At 39.7% G+C, this 14,520-nt stretch overlaps 1 protein-coding gene across 4 annotated transcripts in view; it reads left to right on the forward strand.

Moving 5' to 3' along the window:
- The first annotated feature begins 2,690 nt into the window (after positions 1 to 2,690).
- The window catches only part of erbb4b (erb-b2 receptor tyrosine kinase 4b), a 196,819-nt gene continuing 184,989 nt past the window's right edge, over positions 2,691 to 14,520 (forward strand). For 3 of the 4 annotated variants that reach the window (XM_086090655.1, XM_086090656.1, XM_086090657.1), the window contains exon 1: positions 2,691 to 3,044. In XM_086090655.1, coding sequence (XP_085946781.1) covers positions 2,966 to 3,044 — 79 coding nt within the window. In that variant the 5' untranslated portion in view covers positions 2,691 to 2,965. Of the gene's footprint in view, positions 3,045 to 3,988; positions 4,020 to 14,520 lie in introns of those variants that run through there. The other variant, XM_086090658.1, reaches the window with a different exon arrangement.

Genomic DNA, 14,520 nt, shown 5'->3' on the forward strand with positions numbered 1-14,520 from the left:
TCTCGATATGCTTCAAAATCCACCCTCTCCAAGTGTAAAAACTTTTTTTTTTTGCAAATTTTCGGCCCTTTTTTGGATTTCTAGCGTTTCCATTCAGCTTTATTTTTGCATTTCTTCAAAATTGGAATAAAAATGGGTGGATGGAAACCCCACCATTGAGCCTTAAAGAATGCGTGTGTGTGTGTGTGTGTTTGTGCATGTGTGCCGTAAAAAGTGGACGTGAGGTCGCAGTCAGAGTGCATGATTAATGTCCAGATGTGTGGACATATTGCAACTCAGGGTGGCATTCGTCTTTCTCTCAGAGTGCAAAAGTAAGCAGCATATGGTCCGGAAGGTAATAACCCTTTGTCACTTTGTTTCCTGTGGAAAAGAAAAGACCCGCGTCACTGATTTCAGAGTAATAGAAAGAACCCATCAAGTACAGTATCACTTTGTAAAGCTCTTTTTTTGACTTGTGTGTTATTTACACTTCAAAACCCCAGAACAAAACAGCTTACGGTAGAAATCAAAGCGTATGGATTACTATGCTGAGAACTCTGAATCTCTTGAGTATAACTTGACTTTTTGGGCTTTGTGAGAGCATATTGAACATTTTCTAAGGGTGCAAAGTATTAAGAGTGGATTGATACATCACAGCATACAACAGCGATTCCGAGACATCAAATTGTGCCCTCTTTGGCTGTGTGAAGGAATGAAATCAGAACAATTGGGTTAGATAAGAGCTTTGATCTTGTGAGCCATCATTGCTTTTTCTGTCTCACCTTTGATGTACTTGCAGAAAAAGTCCAATACTTCAGAAATGATGATGACTATGTTTGGGCTGAGAAAAATAGGAGCAAACACTCCCCAAATTAGCTTTTTTTCCCCTTCTATCAAGCAATAGAGTCACTAATATGCCCGGCAACAAGGAGCAATGGAATGATAAATAACAAATATAATAGAAACGATAACGCCCGTGACGTCCCAGAGATGCCGTTGCTGGGTCCATCTACGGAATTGATGACTGCGACCTCTGTTAATACATCAGTATATCAGAACAATGCTCAGATACCATGCAAACATGTTAATAGGACATCATTGCTGCATTTCATAAAACCCTGACGTCAGAAATGTCCAACATTCTGTGAGCGAGTTATACACGGAAACACTATTTAATGATCAAGCAGCCAAAAGCAACAAAAAAAAATGCTTACATTAAAAATTCGAACGTCATATATTCCACAAGAGTTAAATATCATTTTAAACTCATTTCACAACATGCCCTATAAAACAAATGGCTCCTCCCCCACATACAAAGTTAGTCTTTCAGTTGAGATGCATAGAATTACTTCAAACATGAGAGCATTTGTTCAAATAGGAATGTACAAAAGTTAATACAAAGTAGGCGTCTTCTTTATGTTTTTGATTTTCATTGGAGCTGGGAAGTATTTGATAGATGGCGTTGGAAAATTAGGATTATATTTTGTTCATTATTTTGTACTTTCTTTTCTTCCTCTGTTCTTTTTTACGGCAAAATAAAAACAATTAAAAAAAAAAGATACATGGAATTACTTAAAACATTCTTGCAAGTGACCAAGTCCTATTTAGCAAGAACTTTGGCGCCATCCTGTGGTATCCTACAGTGCTATAGAAGGAACACACACACACAAGTTTAGTTTTTCTTGTAAATAACAGAGAGGTTAAAAAATGCAAATAGCTGAATTCGTTCCACTAAATGTGGCACCGTAGGTGAGATTTTATATGAACTAAACTCCCATCCCTGACTTAAACCATGAAAAAAAAAGTATACCTCAAATGCACATTACGGCAATGCAATAAGTGCGTCCCCACATCAGAGTCGATCAAGCCTGATGAAACATATTTCACTAGTATGTTTCGTCGAAAATGGAGACATAGAGAGTGTCGCGCCACAGAAGTCCCGCACATTGTGTCTCAGATAGAGTTGAATAAACTGGCATGTGTGATGTGGAGGACATGATGTCATTGATTACCGGTCAGTCTGAGTCAGTCAACGCACTATAGTGAAAAAATAAATAAAATAAATATTGGTTTGAATAGGGATACCAATGACATATAAACACATCAAAATACCTGTATAGATGTGTTCAAAAAGGTGCAATATCAAACATCAGCCTCCGGCCAGGCAAAATTATTCTTATTATTATTATTATTTTTTTTACATTTTAATGCAACTTCATTCTCACATTCATGCAAGTGAAGTATGACGTTGGTATAATTATTTCGTTGTTAAAATATAAATTTTTTAAGTACTTTATGTTAATACACAACTTCAACTTATTTTTAAACGACATACCCATTTTGTATTTATTTTAAATGAATATATATATATATATTTTAATCAATTTGTCCAGCTGACTGGGATTTAATTTAGGGTTGCTCGAGTGCCCCCCAAAATGAGCTAGAAACGCCCATGGACGCCCAGAGTGTTTTTGTTTCTCCCAGAATGAATTTTGACCATGTTGACAGGTGCAGTGCAAGAATTTAAACGTAGGTGTCACGTGAAGTCAACCAATGGCAGTGGCAGTGGATGAGCGCCTGGTGAGCTGCGAGGTGACAGTCGGCCACCTGTGCCAATCGCAGCGTGCGTGGGAGGAGTTCAAGAGCTCGGAGGTGTGTCTGGAAAAATCAAGTGTGGCGCCGCATACTGAGTACAAGTGGGGGAGAAATGGCATGAATACAGCCTTTTACTGTTTAGACAAGCTTTACTGTGCGCGCCTTGGTAACTTGTTTAGCCAGCCAGTCTCAATTTTAGCTTGTGGACATTGAGAGGTTTACCCGAAGCACAGTCCGACAAACTTAGGGAGAGGAGGGGAAAAGCCCCGCAAGTCCCTAAAGTGACGCTGATTTGCTCCAAAAACGAGCAAGGCTGTGTTGTGCGGTTGCTTCAAACAAGGATACGCTGTTGGACATGTGAATTTAAAGGAAATAACTGGCAAGCGCAACAATGAAACAAGCGGCTGTCCTGTATTGCTTCGACTTTTTCCTGGCGTGCCTCTTGTTTGGGTCCAGCTCGTCACAATCAGGTGAGTCAAGCCGACGCGAGCGCGCTGCTCGGCGGGTTCCAAGTGACGCGCACGCGGGCTCCGCGGGGAGACTTTTTGCATTCTGTTTGCTTTTTTGCATTCGTGATGAGGAACTTGGGTGCGTGTCCTTTTGTCAGGCTGTGATCTCGGAATCTCGTTGTTGCTGTTTGGACGATGCTTGTGGAAATATAGTGGTTTAGTAATCGTTTTAGAAGTTTGCACCTTGTTTATTTTGCTTTTAAAATACGCGTTTGACACATACTCTTGAGTTCAACGGATCATTTTAACACATTCATCCGATCCATAAATTCTGCAGGGATGAGCATGCAGATGAACTGTTGTCCATGTGCAATCTGCAAACGGCTTGATATTAAAGCGGGTCACCGTGAAATTACACAATTTCATTTTATTGCAAACTCCCCCCCGGGGACCATCACTTTGACGAGCGCTGCAGCGGCGCTCTTTTACGCACCGGCAAATGCACTTTTCTTCCTTTTCACTCTGCACCCCCCCCCCCCCCCCCATGACACTTTTATTTAAAAAAACAAGACGAACTGTATTTAGTATATCGGCTCCTTTCACGCGGCGAGCAGTGATTTAACAACAGAGAATGTGGAGTGGTGACATCCTGCGATCGGATGGAAGCACTTTATCTACTGTACAACATGCATGCCACAAGATATTAAGATTGTGTAGTATGGACAGATTAAATGTGATATTGTTTTCATTCATATGAGATAGAAATCAGGACAAATCAAATTGTGGATGAGTGGGTGAATTGGACAGGTGCAAAGATCAAGTTCTACAGCCAGTCAGAAATTCTCAATATGGAATATGGATGTGCTTATTTTAAATATGCTTGATTGATGCATGCCTTTGAAAAGAGTCAACCTAGGCAGAAAAACAACAAAACGTCTGTTTTTTTTTGTTTTTTTTTGCACAGACAGACCATCACCTCTGGATGCTCCACATCAAGTAAAATACAACTCAGCTGTAGAATGAATAGATTATGCAAATAAGGTGGTGTAAACATTGGTTAATTTGTGGCACAGAGAGGGTAACAAGATGGAAGCGCTGTAATGTGTGTGTCATGTCTGATTCCAAGGAGCTTGAGGTTGCAAATGTGCAAAGTCCATGTGCATGCCCACACTTGCCCCTGCTCAATTGCTTTTTCATCAGCTTTATTTGATACAAGCTTCTTTTATTTGAGCCGCTCAGTATGTGCAACGTATTCTAATATGTCCATGTTTGCTGATTTATCTCCTCTCAAATTGTTATCCCCCGGAAAATAAATGGAAGCCTTCCTCGGGCTGTGCAGTCCTTTGCTAGAAATTAAAACAGTTTGTCACCTAAGCAGCCAAAGTTGTCGCTAGGATGCATGTGTGCAGGCTGGCGAGTGGCCGCAGAGTTCCTGCACTGCAGCACACTCTTCATTAGAGTGCTTCTAAACACTGGAGAAGGGAATTGCAAATAGCTGCCGATTCCAAACCATATGGCCTCATTCAAGATAGCTCTGCGTTTTATGAATATTCATGAATTCCATATGCAGGAGAGACGGCGTAGGCATTACATCCGTCTGTGTGTATTTGTGTGGGCTCTTTCAATTAGTTTGAGTCGGTGCAATGTGGGCAAACTGGAGCCGCTAATTATTCTGCGTGCAGGCTTTCTGCAATTTCTTTAGTTTTGGATCGCCGTCAACAATTAAATAGGGTTTGAAATGTGTTCATGCTGACTGGAGATGTAGCATTGTTGAACTGGTAGCATCCTCGGTGAGTGAGGCTGAGAAAAAGTGGACAAGAGAATTTGTTGTATTTTTTTCCTTAAGCGCACCCACAGCATGTGGACTGCATTTGCTTTATAACGTGATTTATTGTATTCACACATTAATGATCAAATGATGTTCTTATTTATTTTATTTTTTTACCACGGATTTGATGTGTTTTCTACTTGAATGTATGGTGCTGTGCTATACCATGAAACCTGAGGGCGCACTTGCACCGGGGCTACTTGACACTGCTTCAGGGCGGTTACTCCTCTCTACTCTCTCTTGCTGGCCTGCACTCACATTGCACTGCGTTCAGCCGCACTTCATGTGCTTCCGTGTGCCATCACTTAATGCAACACTGTATCTCTTCAGTTTTGTGGATTATTCTGAACCCAGGTGTTCAAAACATTCCAATTAGACCTTGTTCACATGTAAATGAGATTAGGATTTCAAAATAAAAAAACAAAAATGCTACAATTTTACAGAAAATCAAATATACAGTAATATTGCACCAGGGACTACTTTGGGGAAATGAAGCATCATGAAGCACTTTGCAATATTTTTTTTAATCCTCTAGATAAAGATAAAAACTAGAGTGCAATGGAAATGTATTTAATGTCACCAAGAGTACCATCGAGATGAGTCAAAAAATATCACAAGTGATTCATTCACTAATTTATAACAAATGTAATCGCTAGTCAATCTGGTAACCGGTGGCTGTGTTATTACATCAGCTAATGCTAAATGCTATCTTGGTTGATAGTTCAACAGAGCAAAACAAGTAATGCACTTACCATTATGCAACTGTTTTTGCCCAGTGACCGCAACATTAGCTTAGTAGGACTACACTTCCCATTATTCTAAGACACAGAAGCAGGAAGTCGTTTTAGTTCCGGTATGACGAAAACACGCATGCTAGCGAGAATGAGAACGTAAATAGGAAGGAATTTAATAGTTAAATTCATTTTTAGCTGGTTTATCGTATGAATCGCTATGACATACACATGGCTCAAGTAATTGGCTTGCTGACTGGACTAAAAAAAAACAACCAAAGAAAAAAAACGTGAGGCCGGGATGTGATTTGCGTAAAAATGTGACAAAGCACTGGGGCTAGCGAAATCCACCGAGATTCGGGATACAAGATACAAATGGAACTGTCCGGTATAAAACGGAATGTCTGGTCACCCACAAATTCTTCCTTTTTGTCAGTCTACACAAATGACTCCCTCCTTTCTTGCTCGTTTTGCTATCCCCAACTTATTTGAGAATGTTTTTAGCGTTACAGCGCCACTTCAGGCCTGGCATATATATTGCAACTTTTCCATTTTTATGTCCTATTGACGCACACATATCTTGAAAGGATTCTGTGAAAGGTTTTGAAAACAAAAATAAAATACATTGGCTCTTTTTCCATGAGAACATGACCTGGAGATTTCCCCACACCATCTTTATGCATACAATAATATGAAAAAATAATGGTAAGGATAATTTAGTCATAATCATTATTCTAGAAATGAACAAACAGTACAAAGTCAAGCCCAAAAATATAAAATCATCTTCGCCATCGTCTGATTTTGCATCATTACTGTGATTATATTTAATAATGCTTTTTCAACATAATAGCCCTCTTCACTTTATCATTTACTTCATGGTATTTATTTCTGTTTTATACTGGAGGGAATAACCCCCCCCCCCCCCCCCCCCCCGGTTTTGACTAGTTGATGGGTTCATCAACATTTAGACTGTCTGCTGGCAGCAGAAGTGATTGGATCATATTTTATGTGACCTTTACAAGATCTATAAGCTCATTTATCAGATGCAGTTATACAGGCAAAACACAAGTCCATACGTTGGGGCATGCATCATCATTATTGTCAGCTGTTCGACGCCCCTTCTGTGAAGGATTTCATAATAGCATCGGTGCATCCCGCCTCCTTGTGAGGCGGCTTTAAAATGATGCGTCTGGAGAATGCAAACCACAATATGGAGCTCATCAAATTGACAAAGTGGATTTTTTTCGTGTTTGCTTTTCTCGCCATTTCAGCTTTTCTTTTCCTTTTGTGAGCCGAGGCAGGATTATGTGGATCTTTCTTTGTAGGAAGACAGACACAAAAATAACTTCTGCGCAGCGCTTGGCCTCTAAGTTCAATTCACACATCGACCAAACCATCATTAGCACAGTAGTTGCTACAAACTCTGATACAGAAGCACATGCTTGCTTGATATCACAGACAATTTGCTGAGCGACTTAGAAAAGATTGGAGGCTCAAAGTTTCAATTGGGAAAAAATCGATTTCCTCTGTCTTAATTAGGCTGGCAAATGTGTGTTTAGGGACTTGATTAGGCAAGATCCTGCATTGGACATTTAAATCAACTGCTCATTGAACCACAGATGTTTGGTATTTTCTTGCTTTCAAACTGTTTTTTTTTTTCTTGAAGCAGAACACTATTATCTGATAACTGCGACATGCTTGATAGTTCTGCAAAGTTGTTGATGGGCCTTTGGCCACCCAGTAGCTCCGCCCCCTTGATTGTCATGGTAACTAAGGATAGACCGATATTCAGAATTTTGACTGATATGGTTATCTGCTCCAAATATCGGTTATCGGCATCCTTGACTACTAATAATCAGTATCGGTATCGGTCCTGAAAAAAAACAAAAACATATCGCTCTGTCTCTAAAGGTAACAAAAGCTGTACTCATGTTGTCAGACCCTGAAGGAGAGCGGCAGGAAGTGACCAGTGGCTCATTTTCACGAGGCATCCAGTCTCCTCAAAACTGGCTAATTTCAACAGGGATGTAAAAAGAAGGTGAACAGTGTGCTGTAATTCCGTATCCTTGTGCTATTTTGACCAACTCTGACTCTTTTAAAGAAGCCATTATTTTAGTTATTGTTTTTTTTTCCACAGTTGAGAAATGTTATAAAATCTTCAAATGTTTTATACCCAATAATGGCAAAATGTAAAAAACAAAAAAAAACATCTTCAGACACACACACAGCAGGAAAGCCTTTACTCTGAGCTATCACTCTAAAATTGAAAGGCCCACGAGTGACACTCAAACCCTTTAAAAACTGTCCGAGCGCGTGATGTATGTCTCTCGATTTGCTCGACTTTTGATCCCCGATGATATTGTTGCCTCCCTCCCCGCACAATACGAGTACTGTATCTGTCCTCGTCATCTTGCTGGAGGGCGGCGGGATGCTGTCAGCCACTCAAACCTTTGACAGACATATTTTTTGAAGGTTTCAAAATGTGGTGACAAAAGCTGTAGGAAGCGCGCTCGTGTGCGTTTGGAGTTTTGATGGCTGTCAATGTTTGTCTGTGTAGGACTGAAGCTTATGGATGGTGACTGACGCTATGACTTTCTCTACTGCAGTCTTGTTCTTCCAAATTTGCTGTCCTCGTCTTAAGTTTTGGGTGCCTCCTCCTAATTTGATACGATTGAAATGAGCGTGAAAATTATAACTCGTCCAGTGAAAAGTGTTACCCTGCTATGTTATTTCTCCCCCGCCCCCCCCCCCCACCCTGTCGTGACAGCATGCCATATTGTAACGGTGGCTTTTTATTGTAATTTTCTTTGTTATTTTTCTATTCTCGCTCAGAGTTAATAATGGTAGCCAACATTTGAAAGGATGATGATAATAGGCTGACAACTTGGCATGAAAGGCAAGTTCCACCTTCAGACGAGCCTTTCATTCAGTTCCGCATGTGGGTGCTTTAAAAGGCAGATTCCTCTCAAATCTCTTCCGCTCCTTCTCTTTCCTCTTTTAGTAATCCCCCTTGTAAAATATTCATAGCTAATCTGCATTTACAATGTAATTACAGACGGCCTTTGAGTGATATCAGATAAAGTAGGCTCAACACACACTTCTTTCTAAATCATGATTTGGTCATTTGTGTGTTTGAATACATATGAGACAATCTTTATAAATTTTATGTGGCTGAGACGAAATATTTTAATAGTCAATGCCCAAGTTGTAGTGATAAGCAGAGAATATTGTTTTTAGACTATCTCATTTGTCACATTGTGGTTATTATGTTTCATTGTAAACAATCATTTGCCAGAAGGCCATAATATATGTAATAAATGTGTAATAAATGCATAATAAAATGTGTAATAAATGAGATATAGTAAAAACATTTTAATAGTCAATGTCCGACTTGTAGTGATAAGCAGAGAATATCTTTTTACACTACCACATTGGTTGGTAACATTTTGGCTATTAAGTGACATTAAACAATTCTATGCAAGTGGGCCATATGTAATAATGTGTGATAAATGTGTAATCAATGTGTAATAAATGAGACTTATTGGAGGGAAAAATTCCACCACAACTTAAACCAGTTTGTAGGGCTCTTGATAACATGATTGTGAATTATTTGATTGATCCCTGAACGTATGTGAATTTTGATGTGTACAGTGTTGAGTGTATAAATTTTTTTTTTTACAACCACTTGGCTTGGCAAGGTAAACCATAAACAGCTATCTGGTCTAATAGCTTTTGGGGGACGGCAAGACTGTTTAGTGTTGCTTCTAATTTTGAGGAATTGTTTATGTAAGGTTAATGATGGATGGCTGTTTACGTGAAAGAATCTAGTTAAACAATCAATGTATCTTTTCTGACATAAATCTTTTGGTATAATGCTTTGATGACTCAACGGCGCTCATGAACAGCCAATAAATAGTGACGGGAATAGGACCCTAACCTTAAAGTGAATGAACACTTGTAACATATGTGAGCAAGGAAATGAAAATGAAGGAAAATGAGTAGCTATGATGATAAATTCAACCCTTGAAAGTTGAAAATAACCAGACGTCTATAATTGAGGTTGTTCAGCCCAAGAGCGGGACATCATGTGCAATCTCTTTCCGTCCTTATACAGACAGGCAGAATGAGTTGGAGTAAGAGAGATGACATGAATCAACCTTGATTTGGCAGGAAGAGATCCTCCATAGCCCGTTCCCCCTCCTTTTGTGAGCAATTACAGGATTTTAAAGTTGTATTTGGAAAATACATTACGGTGTTGTGGTCTGGTGAGTGGACTGTGCTGCCCCCCCACACACACACACTTTTTATTTTAAATCAAGTAAGAGCTTATTTGGTCCTCACTGTTCTGTTTTCCTTCTGTCAATGGCTAGGTCATCTTTTGTGCGTGAGAAAATACTGCATGCAGAGAATTGATGAAAAAAAAAAAAAGAAGCAAACTCGGCTTAAAAATGATGAAGAACCTGTCTTTCCTTGAGGAAATGACTAGCAGAAAAAAAACGATTTTACACATTTCAAATTAATGTGTATGATCCTGGCGTTACAAGGATGCAACTTTTTAGCTACACTAGTGTAGTTGCGTTCCTATCCCCCCCCCCCCCCCCCATACATTTACATTGTATTTATCATCCATCCATCCATCCATCCGTGTTGAGTGACAGTGTCAGTTATGGTCGTTACGCTACCATTTGTTCCATAAAGCAACTGAAAGTAAACCTGCAGATTTATGGAGGGATTACAGTTCGCTCTAACTCATGTCAGGTTAGTTTAAATTAGCTAAAAAAAAATTACTTTATCATATACATGCAGATGTATAAAGCCAGTTCTGCTTTTCAATAGACACATTTTTCAACTTTATGATGCATATATTCTTGAACACACTTGTGTTTTGTTGTTAAAAATATTATGATTAAAATGAAGTGTGGATAATATTGATCTTTTTTTGGTGTTCTCCACTGTTAAAAATAGATAAAATCTCAATTCAGTTTAAGACCTTTACCACTTTTGCCAAGAAATGCTAAGTCTCCTTCATTCCACAGGCTTCAAGCCGTGATTTTCATCTCCCTTGTGGCTTTTGGAGCTCCAAAGCCCCAGATCAGAGGCCGATACTGAGACAAATTGCCCCCCATTGTCGTGCTGACTCCAAGACAGGTTTGCCTGTGTATTGCCAACGCACTCCTATTTCTATAGCTGGTGATTTGAAATAGAAACTGCCTGTAATTTTTTTGCAGCCTTTTGCGCATTCACTATGATAAATGTTACAAAAGTCTACCTAACTACAAAGTCTTAAATCGGAAAATGAAGTATTCCCCCCCCCCCCCCCCCACCTAAATGATAACCTTTGCGATTTGAAAATTGCATTGCAATGTCTTTTTGAATTCAATGAATTGTTCACTCCTAATGTATATGTACAGCAACCAAATTCTACCTTTTAATGAGCGAGGAATATATCTCTAATTTACTATTCCTGCATTACCACTGATTTAAAGGGACGTGATTTTGGTGCTTGGCAGTAATAATGTGGCTGTCACTGGTGCAGTCACCTTGGACTGAGTAGAAATAGCGCAGCTCTCTTCTCCTGGATGTGAAGGTTCATAAAGCACGGGATGAGAGGAGCAGGAAAGGCAATTGACCTTGGTTGCTTTTTTGAGTGTGGGGGGTATAGTCCCTAAACGGCCACCCGATGGTCCTGCAATGTGGTGAAAGGGACAATGCTGAGACCGACAGGTATTATTAAGACTGAGGAAACATACTACAATTTTGAAGTTATGCCTCTCTGACTGTGAGAATCAAAACTGAACATTATTATTACCACGACGTACACAGCCAATGTTTAAGATTTTATTTCACGACTTGCAAGAACGTGTCCCAATCCATACAAAATCAATTCAAATGATAGTATAATTAATTGCCATTGGCTACGTTTACATGCAGTCAATATTCGGGTTAAGGTCAGAATGACGGTTTCTGAAACATTCAAGATAACCCGTTTACATGCGTGGCGGACAGAGTTACTCCCGTACACGTGGTCATTTGTGCTCGATTGGAATAACCCGGTCGGAAGTGCGACGCGCGAACATCATTATGTAAATAGACGTCATTTCCGCGTTTAATTTTCTACGGTCAATAAAAGACATTATATTTATGTCACTAACCAGTCCACCCTAAATAAAGTAGTCGGTTTCCTCCTTGCTCCAGAAGCGTTGTCATGTTTACACTGGCTTGAGTATTTCCGGTGGGTTACACGCCAGAAGCACGGACTTGCAGTATATACTTGTATATATGCGTGTATAGACACAAACTGTGGCATTTTCGCCGCAGAGACATAAAATAATATGAAAACTGATCGGCTTTATCTGCAGAATGAATAAAGCTGTGGAATCTAATTATTTGTTCCTGCCACACTTTTGTATACATGTGACTGTAGTTCTGGATCTCAATATTTATTTTATTGTCGTACAAGCGAGTGTACTTAAAGCCCGTATACCACTGAGGGGCGGACATTTGCAATGCTAACAAATGTTGATTTCATGTCGGGGTTCGTTCAAGGTCGCAGAATTTCCAATACATTTCTCTTAACAATTTAAAAGGTTTTTCTAAAAACTTTTAGTCTTAATTGTCTTTCTTATCACAAGGAAATGTTGAACTTTTGAACAATTTTTTTTTTTAACTAAATGCAATTTTGCCAAATTTCTTTGCGACAAAAAAAGACCATTAAGACTGTTTTGAGAACGTTTAAGAAACACTGTAACCTTGAATAAACCCTGATGCGAAATCAACATATTGTCGCTGCTATGTGAAAAACACTCATGCCCATTTTTGTCATTTTTACAGGATGTCTGCAATTCAGTTTCATGACAAAAACATAAAAAGAAAAAAAAAAAAGAAAAAAATTTGAAATAAATGTTTTTCACATAGCAGTGATAATATGCTAGCGTCACAAACGTTCATCTTTTAGAGTGTACATTACATCAGTTATAAGTGTAGCCGACTTGGTGCAGTCTGGTGCCAAAGTCAAATGTGCCATTTCAACCCCCTTGTGCTAGACTATTTACCTGAGACAGGGGTGCTTTATCTCAGCCAGTCACTAGTGCATGAGTAAACACACAGGAGGCGGGGGGAGAGTGAGGGTGGGGGGGGGGGCATACTCTATATCATGCTGCTTTCAGCCGCCTGCCTTTGTTCCAAAACCTCTCTCCCACAGAGAGACATTATCCCCCGATGGCAAGGTGAATGGGTTGCTGATGTAGGATTATTTGTTGTGGTATGTAGAGACAGGATGGGGTACCAAAGAGAGAAATTCCCTTGATTTGAGTCAGAGAAGGGCAACCTGGTGCAAGGGAGCTGAGGTGTCTTTTTTGCTAGGATGGAATATGGTCCCATGTCTTGGGAGTCTTGGTTAAAGTGTTCGCTATCACAGGAGCTGTATGGACAATTAATCAGCAGCGGCCCAGAGGGGGAAATGGGGCTCTGACAGGGACACTTCATTTTGCACCAGACACACATACTCACACACTCACCTGCCTGCTGGCAGGCTTACCCACCGCTTCTACTCCCCACTTCATTTTTTAACGTTTCTCTTCTCATGACATGCACCCCCCTCCCCCCCTTCCGTTCCCCATCCCTATTCCTACTTTTCTCTGCTATCCTTTTTTCCTTCTCACTTTGTCTTTGCCTCTCTTCTCGATTTGAATCAGTTGAGAGTAACCTCGAGAGACTTGACAGCTGGGTCCAAACTCTGTAGGAGTTGAAGTTTCTTGCGGCTTTAGACGAAGAGACGGGATGGGTTTGTTTGTAGAAAAAAAAAAAAAAAGTAAGGCAAGCCACGGTAGACTGGTGGCTATACTTCACCCGAATTGCACCTCCCTTCTTCTTCTCGCTCATCCCTTCATTTCCCTGGCGCTATCCCCACAGCTGCTGTTGAGTGATTGATGGGTTCAGGTTTGACATGGCCTGCTTCACCCGAGGGCATTAGCAGCAAGGACAATGGTAAGAATCAGCCGGATGCTTCAGTGAAGCAGGCAAGGGAAGTAAGGATGAATAACGGAAAGAGGGGAGACTGTTAAACATTGGGCTTTGCCAGGGTTGCTGGTAAAATGGGCATATACTATGGGCCTGTTTTACTAAACTTGATTGCGCATGCATACAAGTTACTAATCGGACGCTAACAGGATTGCGTCTGTCTACGAGGCAATTAGTTTACCCGGTTGTAATTCATTGATTAAAAATGTATTTTCCAGTTAGAACTACAGTATGCCCACCTCAGGACTGTTTTAAGTTTCATGATGATCCATCCATCATTTAACTGAAAAGCTTCATTTTTTTTAAAATTCAATTTAATCTCACATTTCCAGTTTAAGGGAAACAAAACAGGCATTTGAGGCTGAGAGCCATGGCCTACAGGCCAGTAATTCTTAAGGAGTTTATTTCTATTTCAAAATATTTTATGTTAACATTTGCTCAATGTCTATGGTAAATTTCGAGATCAACAATTTCTCTGGCTGTAATAACAAAAACAACAACAACAAAAAAACAGGAGAACAAGGATAATTTTGTCCCTGTTTTATTAGTTGCAAAATCCAGCGTGACATCTTACCCCATATAGTGTGACAACTTACCCATTGGTGGGGCAACATGTCACAACAAGTACAAAGTATGAAAATGACATCAATACAAAAAATATACCTAAGACTTTGGTCTTTCATCTGGTATACATTTTGTTTATATATGATGTATTTATTCCAAGAAATATATAAAAGAGTATACGAAGTGATGTAACAAGCGCCGGTCTCCCCTATACAAGGAGATTAATTTAGCATGCACAATGTGATTTATAATACCAGTCTTTAAATACTGCATTTGACAAGCAAACAGGGCAAAATGTCCACTCAAACACTTTTGAAATGTCAGAAACAAAAAAATATTTTGGAGCTACTGTGGA

The sequence above is a fragment of the Leptonotus elevatus genome, chromosome 12 (assembly GCF_054856555.1).
Source record: "Leptonotus elevatus isolate MCC_2025b chromosome 12, RoL_Lele_1.0, whole genome shotgun sequence".
Taxonomy (NCBI): domain Eukaryota; kingdom Metazoa; phylum Chordata; class Actinopteri; order Syngnathiformes; family Syngnathidae; genus Leptonotus; species Leptonotus elevatus.